This window comes from Paroedura picta, chromosome 3 (genome assembly GCF_049243985.1).
Source record: "Paroedura picta isolate Pp20150507F chromosome 3, Ppicta_v3.0, whole genome shotgun sequence".
Taxonomy (NCBI): domain Eukaryota; kingdom Metazoa; phylum Chordata; class Lepidosauria; order Squamata; family Gekkonidae; genus Paroedura; species Paroedura picta.
In genome coordinates, this window is record NC_135371.1 from 1295355 (window position 1) to 1320980 (window position 25626).

Here is a 25626-nt window from a genome sequence, read left to right on the forward strand (position 1 = left end):
CAGCCTGAGGGGGGGGGAAGCTGCACAGCAGATAACTCAGTGGGGAGGTGGGCACAGAGTATTCCCCAGCCCAGTGGGAGGGGCCAAGTTGGCCTAGAGCTGAGCTGGATTTAGCAGATTCTAGCAGGACTGTAGCCCTGTTGCTGCTGCTGGTGGAACTGGAGATGAAGGAAGAATGAAGTTGTGGCTCAGTTCGAGTCCTCGTTTGGGATGTTAATGTCCCATAATTTCCCCCCATTCTTGCCCAAAGTTCTCAAGGCAACAGAGCTAAGCCAGGTAGGCTATGGCCAGGGCTTGGGTGGGAGACAACCAAGGAAGTCGGCAAACGGAAACGGCAAACCATCCACGATGCTCGGCTGCTGCCTTGAGCACCCCGTGTTTGGGGCCGCCATGAGCCAGCCGCAATTCAGTGGCACACACTTCTTTATAATTGCTACAGCAAGGAGGTTCTGGCTTTGTGGGACCTTCTTTCATTCTAGTCCTGGACGCTCCTCTCATGTACAATGGGGGCAACACAGGCTTTGGGAAGTCTTCAGCAAAGAGGCTTCTGAACTCTTGTATCAGCCATGACAGCTTAGCTGAGTTCACCTGTTTGTGGTCAGAACCCTTCTCCTGTAGAGGGCAGGTAATAGCTTAAAGTTGTGATGCTCCCCTGTCGCACCCCTTGAGGATGGGGTGGCTGAGCCATCCCTTTGTAGGGTTTGGGTGGGGCCCCCGGGCTGGTTGCCTTCGTATGGGAGGAGGGGGTCCTCCTCTGAGCTCTCCTCCTCCTGGTTGCTGCACTCTGTGGACTCTGTCTGGGTGGCTGGGGGGGGGGGGGATGGCTCAAAGCTAGCCCAAGTCGCCCTCCTGATGAACTCAGAGAATCATAGAGTTGGAAGGGACTTCCAGGGTCATCTAGTCCAACCTCCGGCAGAACGCAGGAAACGGCCACAAGAGCCAAGCACCAACAAAATCCTTTCTATCCACCCACTTACAATCTTCACAGAATCAGCCTCTCTGTCAGGTGGCTCTCCAGCCTCTGCAAAGCAGAACCCACCACCTCCCAAGGAAGCCTGTTCCACTGAGGAACTGCTCTAACAGTCAGGAACTTCTTCCGGATGTTTAGTCAAATTTTTGGTTGAATTAATTTCATCCCATTGGTTCTGGTTACTCCTCCTGGCTGCTGTCTCCTCTCTCTCTCTCTCTCTCTCTCTCTCTCTCTCACTGGTTTCCCTATCTTGTTTTCTCTCTCTCTCTCTCTCTCTCCTCCGCATTCTCCCCCACCCCCTTGTTCTGTCCCTCTCCCTTTTATTTCCCCTCCCCCCTCCTTCTCCTTGGATGCCCTTCCCCTCCCCTGTGGCTGGCTGCTCCGGCTGTCCATCTCCCTTTCATGACCCCCTTTGGCCCTGCCCACCTGTCCTTCCCAGGTCCCTCTTAAACATGGGTGGGCTCTCCCCCCTGCCCAGGTGTCAGATCTGCCCCAGCAGGCTGCAGCCGACCATCGCCCCCTCCACCTGACTCACCAGGAGCCCTTGCCGGAGCCCCGGGCTGCCAGGCTGCTGGCTGCTCTCTCCTTCTACGCCATGCACAGGGTGCTCCAGTGGTGCAAGCAGAGTTTGCAGAGGGACCTCACTGGAGAGCTGAGGCAGACCTTCAGAGGGGTAGCTGGAGCTCTCCTGGCTATGCTCCGGAGCAGCGGGAGTGGGCTGGTGGCAGGGAGGGAGTCCAGGAGGGGCCCCCTGGGAGCTGTGGCTGGACACGTGGCTGCTTAAGGAGGCAGAAATACCCCTCTGTACATCATCCCAACATCCTAAGTACCGGACACTGCTTGAACCAACATGGCCCAAGATTTTCCCTGATGAGAACTGAAAACACACACAGATTCTGGCAGAATCCTGAAAGATTTTTAAAAACGAAAACCCAGGTCTCCAGGAGGCAGCCCTCAAGCCTCCAGGGGTTTAAGTGGCCGCACCTCTCTGTCCCTGAGCAACCTCCAAATTGGTCTGCTTGCAGCAATGTTCTGGTGCCCCTGGAATCACAGAATCATAGAATCATAGAGTTGGAAGGGGCCTTACAGGCCATCTAGTCCAACCCCCTGCTCAACGCAGGATCAGCCCTAAGCATCCTAAAGCATCCAAGAAAAGTGTGTATCCAACCTTTGCTTGAAGACTGCCAGTGAGGGGGAGCTCACCACCTCCTTAGGCAGCCTATTCCACTGTTGAACTACTCTGACTGTGAAAATCTTTTCCTGATATCTAGCCTATATCGTTGTACTTGAAGTTTAAACCCATTACTGCGTGTCCTCTCCTCTGCAGGCAACAGAAACAGCATCCTGCCCTCCTCCACGTGACAACCTTTCAAATACTTAAAGAGGGCTATCATGTCCCCTCTCAACCTCCTTTTCTGCAGGCTGAACATTCCCAAGTCCTTCAACCTATCTTCATAGGGCTTGGTCCCTTGGCCCCAAATCATCCTCGTCGCTCTCCTCTGTACCCTTTCAATTTTATCTACGTCCTTCTTGAAGTGAGGCCTCCAGAACTGCACACAGTACTCCAGGTGTGGAAATAACAACACACTGGTGAAGCTGACCAGCTTCAGAATTGATGCAAAAGCTGGGTCCCTCAAAAGTGATCAGTGCTAGAGCCGATGCCTTGCACTCCTTAGCCAGACCCCCCTGATTCAGACGGAGAGTGTCATATAGCTACAACAGGACTGCCACCACACTGAGGTATCAGGTTAAACTTTATAACATCAAAAACACGGAAACACGGAACTCTTCAATAAAACCTATTTTAGCACATTAACAGCTGCCCGGATAATTCATATTCAATCAACAAATTCATCCTTGAAAATGCAGTATATATGCTGATGCTATGCAAAGCAATTCTTAAAAAGCCCTGAACTGGAGAGGCCAAACTCAGTTGAGTCGCTTTCATTGACATATACAGAAAGGTATTAGTTTAAAAACCACAGGAACAAAGAGAATGTTTCTTTTAAATGTGGGCACAAGACAGCTTCTTTAAATGCTGCTGGGACTACACCCTCTTGCAAGAAGGCATTTACAACATTAATTGCTACTCAGTTCTTTTGCTAGGGTTTCTCCCTAAAAGTATTCTAAAAAGGGAAGCAAGGTTCCAACTCTCAAAGTGACTATCACAAACTACTGAATTCTAAGATGGGGAGTAAGTTTTGCCATCTGACTGAAGCTCTTTCAGCATGCTGAGCATCTGTATGGTTTTTCCTATGTGTGAATTCTTTGATGGGAAGTAAGATGTGAGCCCTTCCTGAAACTCTTTGCACACACTAAGCATTTATATGGTTTCTCCCCAGTGTGGATTCTCTGATGGGAAGTAAGATGTGCATTCTGACGGAAGCTCTTTCCACACTCTGAGCACTGATAAGGTTTCACCCCAGTGTGGATTCTGTGGTGGGAAGTCAGGTGTGCATACTGACGAAAGCTCTTTCCACACTCTAAGCATATATATGGCTTCTGCCCTGTATGGATTCTCTGGTGGGATATGAGGCTTGAACGATCACTAAACCTCCTTGAACATTCTGAGCATTCGTATGGTTTGTCCCCTGTATGGATTCTTTGATGTGAAGTGAGACTTGAGTTCTGAATGAAACACTTCCCACAATCTGAGCATCTATACTGTTTCTCCCCTGTGTGAATTCTGCCATGGTAAATAAGGCCTGAGCGCTGACTGAAGCTCTTTCTACACTTTGAACATTTATATGGTTTCTCTCCAGAGTGGACTCTTTGGTGGGAAGTAAGGCATGACCTCCTACTGAAGCTCCTCCCACACACAGAGCATTCGTAGGGTTTCTCCCCAGTGTGGATTCGTTGATGGCAAGTAAGGCTTGTTCTATGCATGAAGCTCCTCCCACACACAGAGCATTCGTAGGGTTTCTCCCCGGTGTGGATTCGTTGATGGCAAGTAAGGCTTGTTCTATACACGAAGCTCCTTCCGCACACAGAGTATTTATAGTGTTTCTCCCCAGTGTGGATTTGTTGATGGGAAGTAAGACGGGTGCTTTGAGTGAAGCTCTTCCCACAGTGTGAGCATTTGTAGCGTTTGTCCCCTGTGAGGATTCTGTGATGGGTAGAAAGGCTCTCACTGAAGCTCTTTCCAAGCTCTGAGAGTTTGAGCATATTTGACCTTTTAAAAAATCTTTGACGAGCAGCACGGTTTGAGACTCTGGCCAATTGTGGAACTTTGTTCTCTTCATTTTCTCTGTGGTTTTCTTTCTGAATTGGCACTCTGGTTTCCTTTGTCTTTGCCTGATGTTTCCTCCTTCCCTGTCTTTCCTTCTCAGCTGGAATAAAGAGAAAAGCCAAACAAAGGTGAAATTCTTTGTCAGTAAACAGATTTGTTTTTTGAGCTTGCAGCTTCACAGCTGAGCCCACTCTGAGTCATGGATTGGAACCAGCATACCTGAAGGGCTGCCCACTCCTGTATGAACCCACCTGACTGCTAACATCCTCTTAGGAAGGCCTGATTTGGGTGTCTCCATTTTGTGAGTCAGAGAAGTGGCAAAACTATGAAGCCCAAAGTCTGGAACTCTCTCCCCAGGAATATTTGTCAGGCACCTTCTGCCACTGTCTACCTCCAGAAGGTGAAGACTTTTTCTGTTTTATGCCAACACATAAATAAAAAAGGCTTAACTTGCTGTGGCTTAACTTAGTGGACTGGGCAGAAAGGCAAGGTATAGATTTTGCCACTGTCTCCAAATCCCTGTTCCTTGTTGAAAACAATCCAGTGCCAGCAACTGCTAGAATTCACAGCAGCACTTTAATTGTGGATCATAATTATGGGGAGGAAATTGAGGAGGGGAGGAGATGGTCCAGGGAGGGGAAGAGGTGGAAATATTTATACAGCTGCTTATTGCCTAGCTGAAATGTAGGAGCTAAATCTTACCTTTAGATTGCCATCCCTTTCTCACACTACTACCTCCTTGTTCATAAGAACATGAGAAGAGCCCTGCTGGGTCAGCCCAGGGGTCCATCCAGTCCAGCCTCCTGTCTCACCCTGTGGCCAACCAGTTCTTCTGGAGGGCCAGCCACAGGGCACAGGGCTTCTGTCCCAATGGGAAAACAAAACCACCAAAATAATGGTGGAAAATCAACGGTGATCACAAACGTGAAGCCTAAAAACTGCCAGAGAAGAACCCTCTATCCTTTCTAATCAATATACAGTCATGGTTTTATAGAGGAACACATCCGATTAATTTACGAACTGTCCTGAATTGTGACTTTAAATTTGGGGTTTAAAAAAAATGTATGCTATGTGTTTTATTTTTGTGCATTTAATTTACATGGTTAGCTACATTGGGATCCATAAAAAGAAGAAGAGTTGTTTTTTATACCCTGCTTTTCACTACCAAAAAGAGTCTTAGTGGCTTATAATGGCTTTCCATTCCTCTCCCTACAACAGGTATCCTGTGCGATAGGTGGGGCTGAGAGAGACCTGTCAGGACTTCTCTGTGAGAACATCTCTAACAGGACGGTGACTAGCACAAGGTCACCCAACTAGCTGCATGTGGAAGAGTGTGGAATCACACCGGCTCACCAGATTAGAACATGCTGCTCTTAATCACTACCCCAAGCTGGCTACCCCAAGGCAACTAATAAATATTTTAAATAAATAAGGTGCATCACAAAATGTGAGCACTTTCACACAGAGCGGGATAAATCTGGGGCCAGTTTTCCCAAAGCCCTGCTCCTGGTTGAAAACAATCCAGTATTCGAATATTCAAAGCAGTGCTTTATTTGTGGATCATAATTCTGGGAAGGAAATCAGGGAGGGATGATGGGGAAGGAAATGTCCCGTGAGAGAATTTCCAAAATAAATGAAATACATTTTTAACATGTATTTCTGCTGAGTCCAGTCCTTCTCAGATTTTTCACCTCCTACTCAATCCTTTTAACAGAAGCTGCCCAGGACTGAACTTGGAACTTTCTGCATGCCAAGTGGATTCTCTTACCAGTGAGCCATGAAGCTGACATGTAAAAGACATATGAAAAAAAAATCATTGATTCCTTTTATTTGGGACATTTTGAAACTGTAACTGAAGAAGCTTCCAGAGGAAAGAAAAAAGCACCCTGAAGATTCCAGGCTTCCTTCCGAGAGAGAGGCCAAGGAGAAAATGAGCCAGTTATTCCTTACCTGGTGAGGCAGCACCTCCACCCCTCTCTTGTGGCCCCCCCCTGAAGAGTGACCTCTGCTTGGGGTCTGATGGAGCCTTCTCTGCCTCGAGGAACGCCCCTTCTGGTGGGTCCTGAAAGAGCACGCAAACAGTAGGGACAGGAATTGGTAAAGGATTAAGGCAGCCTATGATTCTCTGAAGAAATTGGGGTCGTGGAGAGTTCTTTTCCCTATTCTGCTCAACTCAGGATGAAGCCCCTCACCTGATCTGCTTGTTTCTTGGCCTCTGCCTGGTTCAGAAGGAAGCCTTCGGCCAGGGCCACCGCCTTGGAACTGGTCTCCGGCTGGCATTCCCGGACCCAGCTCTCCATCTCCGGGGGCAGGACGGCCAGGAACTGCTCCAGGATCACCAGGTCCAGCATGTACTTCTTGCTGTGCCTCTCTGGCTTCAGCCACTGGTGGCAAAGTAGGCGGAGTTGGCTGCACACCTCCCGGGGCCCGTTTCCTTCCTGATAGCGCAAGTGCCTGAAGTGCTGGCATGCTGCATCTGAGCCAGATGTGTCCTTGCTCTTGATCATTTGGGCAGGTCTTTCCCAGAATCCTGTGAAGGCAACAAGAGTTTTTATGAGCAGACTGTGAGTCTCCAGACTGGAGAACATGGAGGATCCCTTAGTAGTTTGCTAGGTCTACTGGTCCAGGTAGAGGTCACCCACTTCCCAGTCACACCTTGCCCCCCAATTCCTGCCCAACTTGCCAAATCCAGAAGAATGTTGGAATATGTTGACATCACCTGGAAGAGACGTCAGGATGCCGGGGTCTTTGGGGGGGGGTCTGGTTTTGATGTAAAACTGTATGGTTTGAAGCAAATCTTACCATAGAGTTTGCCCAAAAGCAAAAAGCATTGCCCTCAATGTTTCTGACTCTCTCCATCTGCTGATGTATGGCATGTAGTCTGCCTGCAGCCTAGCCACAAGAGGCTTCCGATGTGTTTTCTTTGTAACTATCTTTTAAGCTTTTGAACTCTGCTTCAGTAAGGAGACTGAAGCAGATGAATATTATGTATGTTTGCAGATAATCTTTCCCAGGAAAGATTCTCTTTTAAACCTCAAAGTGCTGTGAGTCTGGATATGTGCCACATCCACAAAGGTAACTAAAAACTGCATACTTTCAAATGCTCTGTTACTCTGCAGCTCTGTTCCTCTGGAGGAACTTGGGACCAAGCCTAGTCCAAAAGTTCCAACCCATATTGTGACATTCCCTTTTTTTATTTGTCCCTAATCTCTGTTAACCTCACCAGGTGACTGACTTCTAGTAGCATAGAAGTGAAAGAGGAAATTCTTGTCTCACACTTCTTTCATATAACTTGAATATAAAAATAGAACAGCCAGCCAGCACAACCAAGTGGTAGACTCTTGGGCTGGGGTCTAGGAGACCCAGTTCAAATCGCCACTTGGACAGGGAAGCATACTGGACAGCCTTAGGCCAGGCACATGCTCTCAGCAGCCGGGTATAGTGGTTAGGAGTGCGGAAAGGGAAAGCAATTGTAAACCGCTTGAGACTCGGTTCTGGGAAAGGCAGCATATAAGAACCAACTCCTCCTCCTCCTCGATCCATTATGGGAAGGAGTGGGACCATACAGGTTTTGCCACAGATAGGATGTCTTTTCAGAAATATGTTCACACACACCCTCATTCTGTTCATTGCCCTTCAGTCCTGGAACAATCAAGGCCTTAACTCTGCTCGGGTCCTTTATGCTTCACATTCTTGTATAAATTCTGCCCCATTTTTACAACTGCTTATTTACTTCACTATTTCAGTATTTGTTTAATAAACTTTTTCTGTTCACTCTGGCAAGGTTCTTCACACCTCACATCTGGTAATGCATCAGAGCATGCCTTGACTGAAAAGGGAGTTGCTGGGGGGAGGCAGTGGGGTGCTCTGGGCCCTCCCCAGTAAAGCCATACATCTAGAATGGTGGCAGCCCTTGCCTGCTCCTTGAGTGAAGAGGACAGGAAGAGGAAGAAGAAGAGCTGGGCTTTTAAAATATTCTGCTTTTCATTACCCAAAGGAGTCTCAAAGCAACTTACAATCACCTGCCCTTCCTCTCCCCATAACAGACACCCTGTGAGTTAGGTGGAGCTAAGAGAGCTCTGAGAGAACTGGGACTGATCCACAGTCACCCAGCCGGTGACTGTGCCTTACAATCACCTTCCAGGTGCCTTACAATCACCTTCCCTTCCTCTCCCCACAACAGATACTTTGTGAGGTGGGTGAGACTGAGAGAGCTGTGAGAGAACTGTGTAAACTGTGACTGGCCTAGCTGGCTGGACCAGGGAATCAAACCCAGTTCTCCGGAGTGGAGGCTGCCATTCTTAACCACAACATCAACCTGGCTGTCTTTGAGTGAGGAAAGGAATGGGTGTGTGGGAATTGAAAGATCCCTGGAAGGGATGTCCTGTCTGTGGCAACTCTGCTTTCCCAACACAGTGGTAATTGCAGTTAACCCCAGGAGTGGTAAATGTTGATGTATTTTGGTTTATTTTTCTGTCAATACTGAAGAGGAGAATGGTGATCTATACCAAAATTGGACCCAGTTGTTTTGTAGGATGATGTAGCAAAGTCAAGTAGTGTTGCCAGCTCTGGGTTCAGAAACCCTTGGAGAAGCTGGGGGGGGGGGGAGGCAACACCTGAGAAAACAGATGTCATAAAATCCACCCTGCAAAGTACCCATTTTCATCATGGGAATGGATCTCTATCTTTAGGAGGACGACCTGCCCGTTTGTGGACAAGCAGAGGAAACTGACAGTGGGGCTACACGCCGTCCAGATAATAAATTACTTTGAATCTGTCTAGCTTCCCCTTGAAACACTTGTCCAGTTGCCAGAACATGGACCCGTTAAAATACGTTTTCATCCCAACATTTCATCAGTGGCCGACCAGTGGCCCATCCAGTCCAGCATTTTTTAAGTGGAAGTCATAAAGATTTTCACAATATTTGTTTGAAAGTGTCTGTTTCTTCTGTTCTCCCACCTGGAGGTTTGCAACCCCCCAGGATATCTGCAGACATCTTTCCCCGAGGCTGAAATCTTCCTGCCAGTCCCACTGAGGAGAAAACCCCCACGGAGGCTTCTGCTGGGGGGGGGGGGAGGGGGATGGGGCGGATGTGCAAAACTCAGTTTAAAATGGGGGATGGGGGCAATGGCGGACCCCCCCCCCCGACCACTGAATCTGCAGGCTTTTTAGCTAGCTTCTAGCACACCAAAGATTAGGTCTCGGAAGAAGCCCAGCTAGCAGAGCCTCCAGCAACCGGGGATGCCTCTCTGGAACCACCCGTGACTGTGTAGGAGAGTCTGCGGCGGGCTCCAGAAGGGGCACGTGCCCTGCGAGGAAACTGGAGACCCCAAACCTGTGGGGCTGGCAGGAACATGGCCAGCGGCAGTCTAGGTCTCCATAGGCCCGCTGGCGGGGATAACACCTGGCGTGTGACCAAAACAGCCACCTTTCCCTTGTCCCCGTTGGCTTGGAGGGTTCTTGGGAAATGTAGTCCTCTGGGAAAGTGGATGGGGCAGGGAAAGCTTCCTCCAGCGGAAGGATTTAAAAGGAAGATATGCCTTCAAGTGTCACAGAGAAGAGTGAATACTGTGACAAGCTAAAGATGGAGGGAAAAGACCCACTCAATGGGAGGATAAATCCTGGCTTCTGGAAAGGTGGCAGTTCTAAAGGAATCCCGCTCCTTCGCAATATATACATAGGAGACACAAGCAAAGAGATCCCTGGGAGTGGGGAAAGATTCTCTGCGACCCTTATTTGCCATCAGAGAATTCACACTGGGGAGAAAAAATATAAATGCCTGGAATGTGGGAAAAGCTTCAGTCAGAGGGGAAATCTTAATTACCATCAAAGAATTCACACACAAGAGAAGCCCTATGAATGCGTAGAGTGTGGGGAAAAATTTAGGCGGAAAGATTATCTAACATCCTATCAAAGAATTCATTCAAGGGAGAAACCGTATAAATGTATCGAATATGGAAAGTGTTTTACTCAATATGGAAGCCTCTATTCCCATGAAAAAAATTCACACAGGGGAGCTGTTCTAATGTTCCATGAAAGAGTTCGCGTGGAGGAGGAACCATATAAATGCCCTGAAATGTGGGAAAAATTCCCCTCAGAGTACACACCTTAATTCCCATCAGAGAATTCATAGTGGGGGAAATTGTGTAACTATCTGGAGTAACTATCTGTGTAACTAACATATTGTCTAATGACAAATTGGATTAGGAAATTAGCAAGCAACCCAATCTGTATTATGCGTAATGCAAAAATGCTGCTGATCTGTTGTGGATCACACTTCAGCCCTGTGCTCTTTAAGAGGGCCGTTTTAGAAAGACAACACTGCTCTCTCTATTTTGCACATCCAATTTCATAATGGAGTTATTGTTCAATCAAGCAGGGGCCGTGAGAGAAGGCTCCTGGAGAGGAAGGGGATTTGCTTAAATGAGCAGTTCTCATCCAGACTGGCAGTTCTGTAGAAATGTTGGACATAGTTCCTGAAATATATCAAGGTAAGATGAGATGCAGCCCCTGAAATGTAAACTGAAAACTGGGTGGTACCCAAAGGAGCAAATCCAAATGTATGTTGCATGTTTTCTTTGCCTCATTTTTAACAATAAGATTGTTGTGGCATTCTGTAACAGCTGGAGTTTGCATCTTCAAGGGCAGACCTACAAAGAATGTGCTGCAGTAGTCAGGCTGCTCTATTCTGTTGGTCTGGGTCCCTGTGGCAGGATGAGCTCGTCGAGGGAAATGCAGGGCGAGATATAGACAGGCGGTGTCCATTCAGAGGCTGGCAACATTGAATTGTTGAAGGCTTTCGCAGCGGGAGTTTACGCTTGCTGGCAGGGGCGCATGGGAACTGTAGTCCACGGACAGGTTGACTGCCCCTGGCCTAAGGGACTCGTGCAACACCCACAGGGCTTGGGCCAACCCAGCGCTGCTTAACTGCGGCTGACCCAGCTGCGCCCCCCGCAGAGGCCCCTTCCGAACTCATCCGCGGCGGGCGAAAGCGGGAGGGCAGCGAGGGCGGATCTTGGCGCCTTTTCTTCCTTATATGGAATCCCGCCTGTTCTCCCGCGCCCCCTGGAGGGCTCTGCTGGCGTCGCAGAGGCAGGAGGAGGGCGCGGGGGGAGGGGAGGGGAGGGGAGGGGCGGGGAGGAGGCGCGGGGGGGGGACGGAGACTCCCCCCAGGCCAGCGAGGCCGAGCTCCTAGAGGGGCCGCGGGGGAAGCGGGTGGGGGGGCACTTCCTTCCTGCAGGGGCGGGGCGGGGGGGGGTCGGCCTTCCTGGTCCTCCTGCCTGCCAAGGGGGCGCCTCCCTCCCTCCCTCCCTTCCGGGTGAGTCCGGGGGGGGGGGGACCCTGACTCTGGGGGGAGGGAAGGTTAGAGGCAGGTCCCGATCCAGGGGGGGTGGGAGAGTCACCCCACTTTGGAGCTCGGAGGGGGGGGGGCTCCTCCTTTCTCCTCCTTGCCCCTGGCTAGGGTTTGGGGGGGGAGGGTGAGATCCAGCCCCTCCCCCGCCTTTGGGGCCTGGCCAGTGCTTGGGGGAGGGGAGGGTGGCCGGGGGGGGGGCGGTTGAGTGTCAAGGAAAGGCGGGGAGAAGAGAGGGGTGCGGTTTTTTTCGGGGGGGGGATTAGGGACACCCCCTGTCATGTTCCTTCCCAGGGTGGGGGAGGTGGGGCCCCCAGTCCCGGGGTCTGGGCCTGGGGTGTGTCTGGAAATGTTGGGGAGGTCGGAGCACCTGGAGGACCGGACTGGGAAGGGATCCGACGTAGACTGGGGAGTGGGCGGCTGGGTCAAGGGTGGGGAGGGGCAGGAGGGGCAGGAGATTTGGAGGGGGGAAAGGAGAGGGGGTCACTTCAGAGAACTGGCACTGAAAAAAGTGTGTGTAGCAAAAAGGGTTTCCCTCCATCTTTCTTTCTGTCCCAGGAAGCAGCAGAAAGACACCTATGATGCCTCCTCCTGCGTCTCCTCTGTGCAGCGACGGGCAAAGAGCTGACATGAAACCCTTTCAGGTAATTGGGGAGGCCTCCCACTCTGTCCCCCCTTTGGTGATGGTGTCAACCACTCTGTTCCTCTCTCTGCTCGGAAGCTGCTTCCCAGGTCAAGCCTTGCCCTCCCCAGGAGGGCATTGGCCACTCTTGCCCACTGCCTGGCAGTCCAAGTGAGGAGGACACTGAAGACCTCTGTCTCCTTCAGCACCCAAGAGGGCCAGCCCTGGCCTCCCGACTGGCCCCATATCAGCCTGCATAACCTCCCTCCCAGAGGTCAAGCATGCTGTTCACTTCTATGTCGGGAGGAGGAAGCCAGAGCAGATCCCATGGATCAGTGATAGAAAGAACAGCTTCTTCTTCCTCTTCCTCTTCCTCTTCTTCTCCTTCTCCTTCCAGGGTCCCGTGTCCTTTGAGGAGGTGGCCGTGTACTTCACCCAGGGGGAGTGGGTCCTGCTGAGGCCAGCTCAAAGAGCTCTCTACAAGAAGGTCATGCTGGAGACTTTTGGGAACGTGGCCTCTCTGGGTAAGGCTCCCTCTCTCTTTGCCTTGCTCTTTGATGCTGTGATTGGTGACTGTGACTTTTGGTAAGCAGTCCTTTGGCCACCAGAGAGGGCATCGGAAGATGGGCCAAGATGTACCTTGGAGCCGGGAGGCCTGAAGAGGTCATTGAGGTTCCATCTAGTCCGACTTGTTCACAGGGACTCAGGGCGGATGACACAGAATGAGGCAATGCAGTTTAGGAAATGGGACATTCAGTCAAAATATGCCACAGGTTTAAAATGGTAGAAGTCTAAACCCAGGCAGAAGTCTAAAAGGTAGAACTGAAGCATGGATAGCACAAGTATTAACGTGATACATTCATCCGTGCCGAAATGACAGAGTAAGGTCTTGCTTAGAATAAGCTATGCGCAGAAAAATTGTTTAAAAGATCTCTGCATCTGCCTGTAGTCTCCAGGAGTTTCTCCCTGTAGTCTTTCTAGCACTCCATTCCTCCAAATCTCTGTTCCCACCCAAAGATCACCTGTTGGTCCAGGGGAGGGGGGGCGGGACTGGACTGGACCATCCCATTGGCTCCTGTTAGACCTATGAGCATACCTAAGAGGGCGTTGTAGGTGAGGCTGGAAAGCTGCCTCCTCCTGCCTGCTCTCTATAAAGAAAGAAAAACATATTTAAAGAGTCACGGTCAAAGTTTTGTTCGGTTCAAACCTCCTGTAAAAAAACTGCAGGTGTTCCCAGTTGCTGATTGTGTCTGGAGGGAGAGCAGCTGTCCTGGAACTGCTGAGCAGATGTGCACAAGGAAGAATTATAATCTTGGTTTTTTGTTTTTTTCCCGGATAAAAGGACCCGTGACTGTCAAACCTGACCTCATATTATGGCTGGAGGGAAAAGACCAAATCGATGGTGAGGAGTGATTGTAACTATCCACACGTTGATGGGTCAGGGCAGGAGAAAGAGATGGGTTCGGTTTACGGGATACCCTCACTGGCTGTGCCTCAGAGTGGTTGGAAACAGAATTCTGCAGGGGGGGGGGCTGACCCTGGACTTGGTCCTAAGTAATGCTCAAGACCTGGTGAGCGAGGGAAACGGGATGAGGTTGCATCTCTTAAGTTTGGCTTTTAGGAGAACAGGAGATTTCCCCCAAGTTAGCAATAGGACCCCCTTTCTCAGATCAGGGGGCTTGTGAAGAAGAAGCAGGCAAGGTCAGGAGGGTCAAATCCCTTTTGGAAACTTGGAGGCGGAAATAGTCATGGAAACAAAAAAACGTAAGAAGGGTTCCTTGAGCGGTGGGAGGAGAATCTGAGGGAAGTAAAAAATTAAAGATTTATTGAGTGATATTGGGTCATGTTGACCTGCCCCCTTCCCAAAATGGCCCGTAATGGGCCTGGAGGGGGTGGGTAGGGGCCCAGGTAAAGGTGTACACAGCTATGCTTCTCAACCATATTCTGCATGATCTTGCTACTTCTGGGGTTTCTTGAAGCCCGAAGAATGTTTCAGGGGTTTCTCAATATTAAAAAAGTTGAGAATGGTTAGTCTAGATGGCCAGTTATTAAAACTTGCATGTTCTCCAAGAGATAACTTACTTTGTTCCCTCCAACTTTCATGCTTGGTTTCTCTTTCTTTCAGCAGGAGGTACAGAAAGAATGGAAACAGAGGAGAAAAAATATAAATGCCTGGAGTGTGGGAAAAGCTTCAATCATAGTTCAAGCATAGCTTACCACCAGAGAATACACACAAGGGAGAAACCATATCAGTGCTTGGACTGTGAGAAAAGCTTCAGGTGTCATACACATCTTATTTCCCATCAAAGTATTCATAGAGGGGAGAAACCATTTAAATGCATGGAGTGTGGGAAAAGCTTTAGGAGAAGTCCAAGTCTTCTTTCTCATCAGAGAATTCACACGGGGGAGAAACCATACACCTGCCTGGAGTGTGCAAAAAGCTTCAGTTGCCGTCAAAATCTTCAGGACCATCAAAGAATCCACACAGGGGAGAAACCATATAAATGCCTGGAGTGTGGTAAAAGCTTCAGTCGCCGTCAAAACCTTCAGGACCACAAAAGAATCCACACAGGAGAGAAACCATATAAATGCCTGGAGTGTGGTAAAAGCTTCAGTCGTACTTCAAACCTTGCTTACCACCAAAGAATCCACACAGGGGAGAAACCATATAAATGTCAGGAGTGTGGAAAAAGCTTCAGTTGCCATCAGAGCCTTCAGGACCACCAAAGAAATCACACAGGGGAGAAACCATATAAATGCTTGGAGTGTGCAAAAAGTTTCAATCACCGCCACAACCTTCAGGACCACCAAAGAATTCACACAGGGGAGAAACCATATCAATGTGTGGAGTGTGGAAAAAGTTTTAGTCAGCGCAACCACCTTACTACCCATCAAAGAATTCACACAGGGGAGAAACCTTATAAATGCTTGGAGTGTGGGAAAAGCTTCTGTCTAAGCGACAGCCTCATTTCCCATCAAAGAATTCATACAGGGGAGAAACCATATAAATGCCTTGATTGTGGGAAAGGCTTCCGTTGCCATTTAAGCCTTCCTCACCATCAAAGAATTCATACAGGGGAAAAACCATATAAATGCCAGGAATGTGGGAAAAGCTTCAATCGCCAGCGAATCCTTCAGGACCACCAACGAATTCACACAGGTGAGAAACCATATAAATGCCATGAGTGTGGAATAGGCTTCAATCACCGTCAAATCCTTCAGGACCACCAAAGAATTCACAAAGGGTAGAAGCCATGTAAATGCCTCCCAACAGTATGGGAAAAGCTTTAGTCAGAGCATTCATCTTACTACCCATCATTCGCACAGGAGAATAACCATATAAATGCCTGGAGTGTGGGGTAAACTTCAACTGGGGCGACGTGCTTACTTCCTGTGAAAGAATTCACACAGGGGAGAAATGTTTAAACTGCCTGGGGTTTTGGAAAAGTGTAACCATCAAATCCTTTAGGATCACCAAAACATTCAAATGGGAGTAACCATATAAATGTCTGCAGTGTGGAAAAAACTTTAGCCAGAGTAACCAACTTACTACCCATAAACAAATTCATCCCCAGATTGAACATAGAATCATAGAGTTGGAAGGGGCCATACAGGATCAACGCAGGATCAGCCCAAACATCAGATCAAATTTAAGGTTTTGGTTTTCAAAGCCCTAAATGGTCTGGAACCTTCATATCTAGAGGGCAGCCTCTTCCCATATGTCCCTCAAAAGAACTTATTGTCTATGGAACAAAATCTGCTCAAGATCCCTGGCTCCATAAGCTATCAAGCTGGCCTCGACAAGGGCCAGGGCCTTTTCAGCTCTGGCCCCGGCCTGGTAGAACCCCCTCCCTGAGGAGATGATGGCATTACAGGACTTTGGACAGTTCTGCAGGACCTGTAAGAAAAATTTTTGAAGTTGTGGCCTCCGTGTTCAAAACACCCGGCCAATTTATATCAGAGTCTAAAGTCTAGAGCTGTGTCAACCCTCTTGCTTATGCAATTAAGGGATCCATTATGAATTTTAATGTGTTAATATTTTTTGGAATTTTTGTTTTTAAAATGTTGTGACCCACCATGAGCCCTTGGGAAAGGGCGGGCTATAAATAAAATTTATTTATTTTTACACATTTATATTCTAAGCTCCACCCCATTCATACAAATTGTTTTAGGTGATGCCTTTTCAAAGTCACTCTTGAGTATCCAGGGAGATCTGTTGAAAGCAAAAGCCTAAATTTCAATTTGGATCAGTACATTTATTATAAAGTACTCCAGTTGACTTTGGCGGGCAAGAAAATGCAAGATCCCAATACTGAATGAAGCATTTTAATGAGATATAGTGACAGTGTTGATTGGTGTTTAATGGGCTTTGGAGAGCTTGGAACAAGATGTTCTTGCTGTTGCAGTAGTTGTTTAGGATCATTCGGTGTGACCTCATTGTCATGGACTTTGGCCTCATTCAATAAATGTTATGCTCTTGTGTGGCTAGATTCAATCCATACAAATGCAGGGATTCTCTCAAAATGACCCCCAAGGCAGGGAATTTGGACACCCGGATTCTGAAAGGGTAAAACATAAATTTTTGCATTGCTAGTATTCCACCATCCCATTAAAATAAGCCCTCGGTAGGCTGGCCCTGGGATGTGGGATATATTCATTTCTTCAAAGGCAGATGCTCTCCAAGGACTAAAGTGAGAGAGTCTGCAGTCCTAGAAAGGCACATGGAGAGGGGGGAGCCATTTGCGACTTGCTCATTCCAGAACCGGCTTCTATGCATCCTGGGGTGATGCTGCTCGCGTGGGTAGGGTGGTGGAAGGCCTGGTGAGCCTAAGGAAGACGGGGGCAGAGATACAAGGCTGGGGGCTGCAGGAAAGGAAGGCAGGATGCAGTTAACTCCCCCCCCAGTTCATGTCCTCATAGAAGAGAGAAGGATAGAAGAGAGAAAGGCCCCCATCAGGCTCCTAGGAGACCCTACGAAGAAACTTTCTCTCTGCAGGGCTAGTTTTCTATGTGCGGGGAAAGTTCCCTGTGGTGCCAAGAACTGTTTGTTACCGGGTTCTGGGCTGGGTTCTCCCACCTCCTCCCGGACCCAGTCAGTTCTAGCTCTTCACGTTCCTTCCATCCCCTGACTTTTCTAGGGTCAGGCGGGAGGGCAGGGTCCTGGCATCCCCCAGAGGGGAAGGGGGAGTCTTGGGCAAAGGGTTTTTTCTCCTCCCCCCCATCCTCATTTCTCATCCTCCCAGGCAGCAGCGGGCGGCTATCCCAGGGGCCTGATCCACCATCTCTGTGCTGAGGGAGGGCAATAGCTGCCATGACGCCCACTCAGAGAAGGGGGAGACATGCAGCAAAGGACGGGAACGGCTCCTCCTCTGCCCCCAGGCCCTTGCCACATCGCTCAGATGCGCAAAGACAAGATCGATCTCGCTTGGACTCCTGTATTCAGTTTGGGCACCCCAGTTGAAGAGGGATGTTGGCAAACTGGAGCGTGTCCAGAGGAGGGCAACAAAGAGGGTGAGGGGCTTGGAGACCAAGACGTAGGAGGAAAGGTTGGGGGAGCTTGGTCTCTTTAGCCTGGAGAGGAGACGACTGAGAGGGGATCTGATAACCATCTTCAAGTATTTTGGGGGGGGGGGAGCTTTGAAGCATTTCCCTGCCTGGAGGCCCCCCTCACACCCCAGGCGTGGCTAACCTCCAGGTGGGGCCTGGAGATCTCCTGGAAGCACAGGAGATCCCCCGCCCGACTCTCCCGCTCCCCCTACTGGACCTTGGTGGGATCGCAGGAGCGGGAGGGAGGGAGGGAGGGGCGGGGCCTCGCTCCCCGGAGGAAGGGGAGGAGTCACGCGTGGAAGGACAGCCCCCTCCGGGCGGCCTCGACTCCATCGAAGGGAAGGCCATCGAGGCTCCAATCCTAGACGGGCCGCCGGGGAGGCGAGGTGGGGGTGTGGCCACTTCCTTTCTTCCGGGGCGGGGCTAACCGGCCGTGCCTGTCATCCAGCGTGCGGCGGGGTGGGGACTCGGCCGCTCCGTCCCTGCGGGGTGAGTGGGGGCGGGGCCAAGGGGAAGGGGGTGGGGGTGGGGGTGGGGGTGGGGGTGGGGGTGGGGGTGGGGGGTCGCCTCCCCTCCCCTCCCCTCCCCTCCCCTCCCGGCGAGGGGCTGTCCGAGAGCAGGGGGGGCGGCTGGAAACGGTGCGAAGCTGAGAGCGGCAGGAGGCCTGGGAAGGGAGGGGGAGGGGGAGGGGGAGGGGGAGGGGGAGGGGGAGGGGGAGGGGGGGCTGGTTTTATATCCCACTCCTGAAGGAGTCTCAAAGCAGCTCAGAGTCGCCCTCCCTTCTTCTCCCCACAACAGGCACCCTCAGAGGGAGGGGAGAGCTCCGGAAGAACTGCCCTGGGAGAACAGCTCTTACAGGACTGTGACCCCAAGATACTGCTGGCTTGTGTTCTGGTGCTCCTCCCAGCAGGTCGGTCCTCCCTCCCTCCCAGGCTCCCAAGTGATATGTCGTTTGCCCGATGGGAGAGCCCTCCTGTCCTCCTCTTCCTCCTTCTTCCTCTTGATATCTGGTCCAAGCTATCTCTGCTTTGTCAATATCTGGACAAACTAAATTTCTAGTGTGTCGGCCCCCCCTCCCCTGAGGAAGCAGACTTGCAGGATCTTCCCAGGGTCAGCAGTGCCAGGGGCTCGATGGGAGACGGGACAAGGCCTTGATGAAGCCCGTCTTGGATGAGACTCATACAAACAGAGCCACTGGGCACGTCCGTTCTTCTTGCAGTGCGAGCTCTCTGTGTGCAGGGCATTTTCCATAATGCAAAGAAACCTTTGTTGGTTCCAAGTTCAGGTCTGGACTCTCCCACCTGCCCCCTTGAGCCCAGCTGTTCAATTCTAGTTCCTCGGGGGTCTTCCCACCCCATGACCGCTTCTCAGTGGGGAGCTGGCTGGAGGGTTTTGGCATTCCTCGGAGGAGAGGGGGGCGTGCAGGAGCTTCTGGCAGGGCCAGCGACTGAGTGCCAGGGATGGATTTGGCAAGGCTGGTGGGGTGGGGGACGATACATGGCCTGAAGGGGAGGCGGTGGATCAGCAAGGAAGATGTGTTCTCCCCACTCCATAAAGCTGGCTGGGGGGGGGGGGGGAGACGTGAGGCCAAACCATCCTGAGCTGTACTTGATGCATTCCTGGAACTTGAATTCTGCCCTTATACCAATCTGGAGACAGGGTGTCACTTCAGAGAACTGGCATTGAAAAAAGTGCCTATAGCAGAAGGGGTTTCCCTCCATCTTTCTTTCTGTCCCAGGAAGCAGCAGAAAGACACCTATGATGCCTCCTCCTGCGTCTCCTCTGTGCAGCGACGGGCAAAGAGCTGACATGAAGCCCTTTCAGGTAATTGGGGAGGGGTCTCACTTTTCAGGCAATGGAGAACCAAAATCAGGGTGCTCGTCCCTTGGGCCAGGTCATTGCCTGTCTCAGAAATGGGAGAATAAAGTAATCCTGATTACCAACCTGCAGGTGGAGCTGGAAATTCTGGGCTCACAGCTGATCTCTCAAATTAAGAACCATGTTTATGTTATGGCCTCTCTGCTGGGTTCCTTCCCTTTCCCCTAACAACACCCTCCCTGATCTGCTTGGTCTGGGTCTCCTCAAGAGAAAGTAGATGGAATCTTCTCTGTTGGAAGTTTTAGGAGGAGACTGGATGAACACTGCTAGGAGGGTGTGATTTTTTCAGTCCTGGAGAAGGTGGGGGGCTGGACTGGATGACCCTTTGTGGTCTCTTCCACCTCTGTGTTTGATTCTGTGATTCTGGGAAGGGATCCTCTGGGTTCTGTTGCCCTCCTGGATGCTGCTGTTCCAAAATTGTCTCAATACCCATAGTGCTGCTGATTTCTCTCCTGGATCAGTGATGGAATGAAGGGCCTTGTTCTCCTTCTCCTCCCAGGGTCCCGTGTCCTTTGAGGAGGTGGCCGTGTACTTCACCCTGGGGGAGTGGGTCCTGCTGAGGCCGGCTCAAAGAGCTCTCTACAAGGAGGTCATGCTGGAGACTTTTGGGAACGTGACCTCTCTGGGTAAGGCTCCCTCTCTGGTGCTGTGAATGGTCACTGTGCCTCCTCCTGCCCTGGTCACAGCGAGGGAGTCACGGAGGAGGCAGGGTGTGGTGAGCCCCTTTGGGCTAGCTCTACCCCTGTGGCCAGGGACCAGGATTTTCCTCATACAGCAGGGAGACCCTGCCTGGCAGTCCTTGGACCACCGGATTGGGCATCGGAACAGGTGCCAAGATGTACCTTGGAGCTGGGGGGCCTGAAGAGGCCCCCGAGTTTATTTCTGGTCCGACTTTTTCACAGGGACTCAGGGGGGATGACCCAGAATTGAGCAGTACAATTAATGGAATGGGAAATTCAATCAAAAATGCCACAGGTTTTAAATTGTAGAAGTCTAGAACCTGGCAGAAGTCTAAAAGGTACAACAGGAGCATGGATAGCAGAAATATTAACATGACACATTAAGCTGTGCCAAAATTTCATTGAGAGATCCTGCTTAGAATAAGCTATATGCCGTTTAAGAGATCTCCGCATCTGCCCCCTCCTCCCTCTGGGCCTCTTTTGTCTCAGGAGTACAAAATCAGTTCTGACGCTTTTGTACAGTTTTGTGGGGGATCCCAGTGCCCTGTCACGTGCTTTCTGACTGCAGATAGATAGACAGGCAGGCAGACAGAGGTAGTTTCTCAACATCAGAATTCATCAGGAGACAGTTCTGTAGAATCATAGTTGGAAGGGACCTCCAGGGTCATCTAGTCCAACCCCCTGCAGAATGCAATTCCAAGGGTCAGAGAGGCAGAATTCGGAGCTTCAGGTCCAAGGGAGAATTCATAAGATGCAGGCGAGGGAATGAGGCCAGAGCCCAAGTTGCAGTGCTGGAGCTTCCTTCTTCCGTGTCAAGTCCTGGTTTCTACCGTTTGTGTTTTGCTCCAGGCACCTGGAACGGACCGTAGCGTCTCTTGCACATGTATGCCTTAGTAGGTTTCAAACGTATGTACATGCTTTTGTGATGAATACGAGACACATTCATTCAAAACCATGAAAGATCATGTCTCACTAACCCTTTAGAGTTCCTTGATGGGGTGAACAAGCATGTGGACAAGGGTGCTGCGTAGGTGTTGTTTACCTAGACTGCCAGATATTTTCTCCCTGTAGTCTTTCTAGCACTCCATTCCTCCAAATCTCTGTTCCCACCCAAAGATCACCTGTTGGTCCAGGGGAGGGGGGGACGGGACTGGACTGGACCATCCCATTGGCTCCTGTTAGACCTATGAGCATACCTAAGAGGGCGTTGTAGGTGAGGCTGGAAAGCTGCCTCCTCCTGCCTGCTCTCTATAAAGAAAGAAAAACATATTTAAAGAGTCACGGTGAAAGTTTTGTTCGGTTCAAACCTCCCGTAAAAAAACTGCAGGTGTTCCCAGTTGCCGATGGTGTCTGGAGGGAGAGCAGCTGTCCTGGAACTGCTGAGCAGATGTGCACAAGGAAGAATTATAATCTTGGTTTTTTGTTTTTTTCCCGGATAAAAGGACCCGTGACTGTCAAACCTGACCTCATATTATGGCTGGAGGGAAAAGACCAAATCGATGGTGAGAAGTGATTGTAACTCTCCACACGTTGCTCGTGTCAGGGCAGGAGAAAGAGACGGGTTCGGTTTACGGGATACCCTCACTGGCTGTGCCTCAGAGTGGTTGGAAACAGAATTCTGCAGGGGGGGGGCTGACCCTGGACTTGGTCCTAAGTAATGCTCAAGACCTGGTGAGCGAGGGAAACGGGATGAGGTTGCATCTCTTAAGTTTGGCTTTTAGGAGAACAGGAGATTTCCCCCAAGTTAGCAATAGGACCCCCTTTCACTCTAGAAGGGTTAACGTCTCTCAGATCAGGGGGCTTGTGAAGAAGAAGCAGGCAAGGTCAGGGGGGTCAAATCCCTTTCGGAAGCTTCGAGGCGGAAATAGTTAACTCCCCACTAAGGGCCAGTGGGTCTTCCCCACCTCCGTTCTCCTACTTATCACCACTTCTGGGCACCTGAGTGAAGGAAGAGCCAGTAGTAGGTAAGTCAGAGGGGGCGGGGAGAAGGCTGGTAACGCAGGAGGTGGGAAAAAGCTGGTCTGCCTGCCAGCCCTGCAGTGATGAGCAAGGCCTCCACTCTGCCCCCAGCTTCAGCTGAGGCCTGCCTACCTCCTGCCCACCCACTCCAAGACTGGAGGGTGGTTAGATGGGAAGAGCCCAGTCCGCCTTGGCAAGGCCTACCAGCCTGTTGCCAATTTGTTCCCCGCTCTCCTGGGAGCAGCATGGTGCCTGGGAGGAGGAGAGGAGGGCCCAGTCCGCTGTGGCAACCCTGCTGCAGCTTCGTCCCCTCATGTTTCTGCACTATTTTTTTCATGATGTTCATGCTCGGGTTTTTTTTTGCAAACAGGGGAGAAACCTTATAAATGCCTGGAGTGTGGGAAAAGCTTCCGTCATAGTTCAAGCATTTCTTACCACAAAAAAATACACACAAAGGAGACACCATATCAGTGCTTAGACTGTGGGAAAAGCTTCAGGTGTCGTACACATCTTATCTCCCATCAAAGCATTCACAGAGGGGATAAACCATTTAAATGCATGGAGTGTGGAAAAGGCTTCCGGTTTCGTGCCCATCTTCTTTCTCATCAAAGAATTCACACAGGGGAGAAACCATACACCTGCCTGGAGTGTGGGAAAAGCTTCAGTTGCCGTCAAAACCTTCAGGGCCACCAAAGGACTCACACAGGAGAGAAACCATATACATGCTTGCAGTGTGGAAAAAACTTCAGTCGCCGTCAAAACCTTGAGAACCACAAAAGAATCCACACAGGGGAGAAACCATATAAATGCCTGGAGTGTGGTAAAAGCTTAAGCTGCACTACAAGCCTTGCTTACCACCAAAGAACTCACACAGGGGAGAAACCATATAAATGCCAGGAGTGTGGAAAAAGCTTCAGTTGCCGTCAAAGCCTTCAGGACCACCAAAGAAATCACACAGGAGAGAAACCATATAAATGCCAGGAGTGTGGAAAAAGCTTCAATCATCCTCACAACCTTCAGGACCACCAAAGAATTCACACAGGTGAGAAGCCGTATCAATGTGTGGAGTGTGGTAAAAGTTTTCGTCAGAGTAACCACCTTACTACCCATCAAAGAACTCACACAGGGGAGAGACCATATAAATGCCCGGAGTGTGGAGAAAGCTTCAATCGCCAACGACTACTTCAGAACCATCAAAATATTCACATGGGAGAAACTGCATAAATATAAATACCAGGAGTGTCGAAAAAGCTTTAGTCTGAGTATCCCTTTTACTACCCATCAAGAATTCACACAGGAGAGAAATGATAAAAATGCCTGAAGTGTGGGGAAAGCATCATTTGAGAAAACCTCCTGGACTGCAAATGAATTCACATGGGGAGGAACCATATAGATGCCTGGAGTGTGTTAAAAGTTTTATTCACAGTTAAAGCCTTGCCTGGAGATGCCTGGAGCGTGGTAAAAGTTTGAGATGCCTGGAGCGTGGCACAAGTTTTATTCACAGTTAAAGCCTTGCTTACCACCAAAGTGGAAAGTTGACACGTGTCCAAGCTTAGAAGAATGGGAAAATAAATTTGCCCATTATGCAGTAACGACCCAATTAACAACTTATTTGAGAAAGAGATCAATTTTGAAATCTGAGGAGAAATGAAGTGTTTATAATCTAAAGGTATAAGGAAGTGGATTTTGAACAAAATATATATTTTCTTTTTTATTGTGAGATAGATAATAGACTTTCTTTTGAACTTGGGTACATTGGCAGCTGTGGCTAGTATGTAGAGATGAGGAAATAGGTAACATGGAATATGCAGTAACTGAAATTAATAATATAGTAAAATATATCAGTTATGAAATCTGAAGTAAAAAATGTTTGAAGTAAGGACAGTAGTCTTTTCTGGAGAATGTCTTGAGGATCGTAATGAAGGGGATGTTAGGCAGAAATAGCCTCACCTGTCCTGTGAAACATACAATTTTCGACTGACTTTAAAAGCAAGGGTAAAAGAGCAAGTGTTAAAAAGATCTGGAAGAATGCGGTGCAATAAATAATGCAGTAGGAATGGCCTCCGTTACAATTTGCTTCTATTAGAGGAATCTTATTAGCAGCTGCTGACAGTAAGAAAAGAGAAAAATCAGAACAAACCAAGATATAAAAAACTAGAAATTGGGGAACCCTGTGACCCCTCCCCCCACCTGTGACCCCTCCCCCGAGCAAAACTATGGCTACTATGAGAATCAGGACTTCCAGCTGACTCCGTCCAAGTCTCCCACAGCCAAACTCATGAGCGCTGTGAAGACAATTTCCTGTAGGCTACAACCCACGCGGAGGAGCACCTTCTTGGCAAGCTCCTTCCCCTGACCCTTCCCTGGGTCTTCTTTTCGCACTAGCCTAGCATTTCTGAGACAAGAGAGCCCTACATGAATCAGAGAACTACAGCCACCTTCAAATTTATAAAGGATTTATTGAAAGAACAAGGTTTATAACCACATCTTTAGCATAGCACAGAGTTAAGCTAAAGAGAGGCAAAAGAAACTGGATGAAATACAATCCTTCTGTCCGTCTGCCAAAACATAACCTAGCTAACGTCATATAGAGTCCGTGCCTTTCTTAAAAGGTTAATGGATATTCTGCCGCTCACCTGGCAGCCACGTCGTCCAAGATGGCTGCCCACCTCCTCTTAAACCGGAGCAGCCTGATTCTTCAATGGTCAGCAGGTTTAAAATCACCTCCTGTGTCCCACCCACTCTGGGAAAAAGAAACTCTTCTCCCCTCCTCCCAGATCCCTGCCTCCAAGAAGGGGGAAAGGTGGGGAGGACTCCTTTATTTCCTACCGAGATAAATTAGAATTTGTGTGCCAAATAGAGCCGCTCTATCTCTGACAGTGCTGGTTTGGTTTTTGTGTGTGCAGAAATTAAAATGTTAAAAAACAGCTCTTATCCTTGTTGAACTGCATCTTATTTGTCCACCTGCTTTTCCAGTTTGTTCAGAGCTCACTGAATTCCAGCTCTGTCTTCCAGTGTGTCCTCTATTCCTCCCAAGTTGGGGTCATCTGCAAATTTAAGAAGTCCATCCAGTCCCTCCTCCAGCTCACTTATAAAAATATTGAAAAGTGCAGTCCAGAGACCTGCAGCACCTCAAGGTGCCTCGGACAAGGACTCTTTGGGTGCAGTTCTCCAACCAGTTCCCGATCCACCCGACTGTTCTGGAGTCCAGCGTGCAGTCCCCCAGTTTCCCCCTCTGACTGTCCCAAGGAACCCTGTCCAGAACTTCACTCCGCTGCCTGCAACAGGAGATAGGATCCACGTGAGGATCCTACCAAAGAGCCGCCAAGGGGCAGATCCTTTGCGCAGGCAGCCTTGATGAGGACTGGCAGCTTCAGAAGAGCACATGGA

General features: G+C 49.7%; 2 protein-coding genes and 1 pseudogene across 3 annotated transcripts; 2 read left to right on the forward strand and 1 right to left on the reverse strand.

Moving 5' to 3' along the window:
• Positions 1-2746: 2746 nt before the first annotated feature.
• Positions 2747-11172, reverse strand: LOC143834064 (uncharacterized). The gene is made up of 4 exons (XM_077330625.1): positions 10854-11172; positions 6392-6729; positions 6150-6261; positions 2747-4299 (listed from the first exon to the last, which is right to left on the reverse strand). The coding sequence occupies exons 2-4, from the start codon at positions 6704-6706 to the stop codon at positions 3224-3226; spliced, it is 1503 nt and encodes a 500-aa protein (XP_077186740.1). The 5' UTR covers positions 6707-6729; positions 10854-11172; the 3' UTR covers positions 2747-3223.
• Positions 11173-11443: 271 nt separating this feature from the next.
• Positions 11444-25163, forward strand: LOC143834162 (uncharacterized; annotated as a pseudogene). Its single transcript, XR_013229735.1, has 7 exons — positions 11444-11517; positions 12109-12194; positions 12570-12696; positions 13515-13574; positions 14298-15589; positions 15668-15741; positions 22603-25163. The product of XR_013229735.1 is annotated as an uncharacterized LOC143834162 (transcript).
• LOC143831463 (uncharacterized) lies at positions 16696-21146 on the forward strand. The gene is made up of 6 exons (XM_077324451.1): positions 16696-16739; positions 18085-18208; positions 18518-18629; positions 19458-19543; positions 20097-20223; positions 21127-21146. Exons 1-6 carry the CDS (start codon positions 16696-16698, stop codon positions 21144-21146), a joined length of 513 nt encoding a protein of 170 aa, XP_077180566.1.
• Positions 25164-25626: the final 463 nt, after the last annotated feature.

What these genes read in the sequence shown, in the direction of transcription:
- LOC143831463 (XM_077324451.1), top strand. Translation starts at nt 16,696, where the DNA reads ATGACCCCCAAGGCAGGGAATTTGGACACCCGGATTCTGAAAGG. An exon ending in GGCCGCTCCGTCCCTGCGGG is followed by an intron (nt 18,209 to 18,517) that starts GTGAGTGGGGGC and finishes TCCCCACAACAG; the next exon opens with GCACCCTCAGAGGGAGGGGA. An exon ending in TGGGAACGTGACCTCTCTGG is followed by an intron (nt 20,224 to 21,126) that starts GTAAGGCTCCCT and finishes GTTTTGCTCCAG; the next exon opens with GCACCTGGAACGGACCGTAG.
- LOC143834064 (XM_077330625.1), bottom strand. Translation starts at nt 6,706, where the DNA reads ATGATCAAGAGCAAGGACACATCTGGCTCAGATGCAGCATGCCAGCAC. An exon ending in CCAAGAAACAAGCAGATCAG is followed by an intron (nt 6,262 to 6,391) that starts GTGAGGGGCTTC and finishes GTGCTCTTTCAG; the next exon opens with GACCCACCAGAAGGGGCGTT. An exon ending in TGGAGGTGCTGCCTCACCAG is followed by an intron (nt 4,300 to 6,149) that starts GTAAGGAATAAC and finishes TCTTTATTCCAG; the next exon opens with CTGAGAAGGAAAGACAGGGA.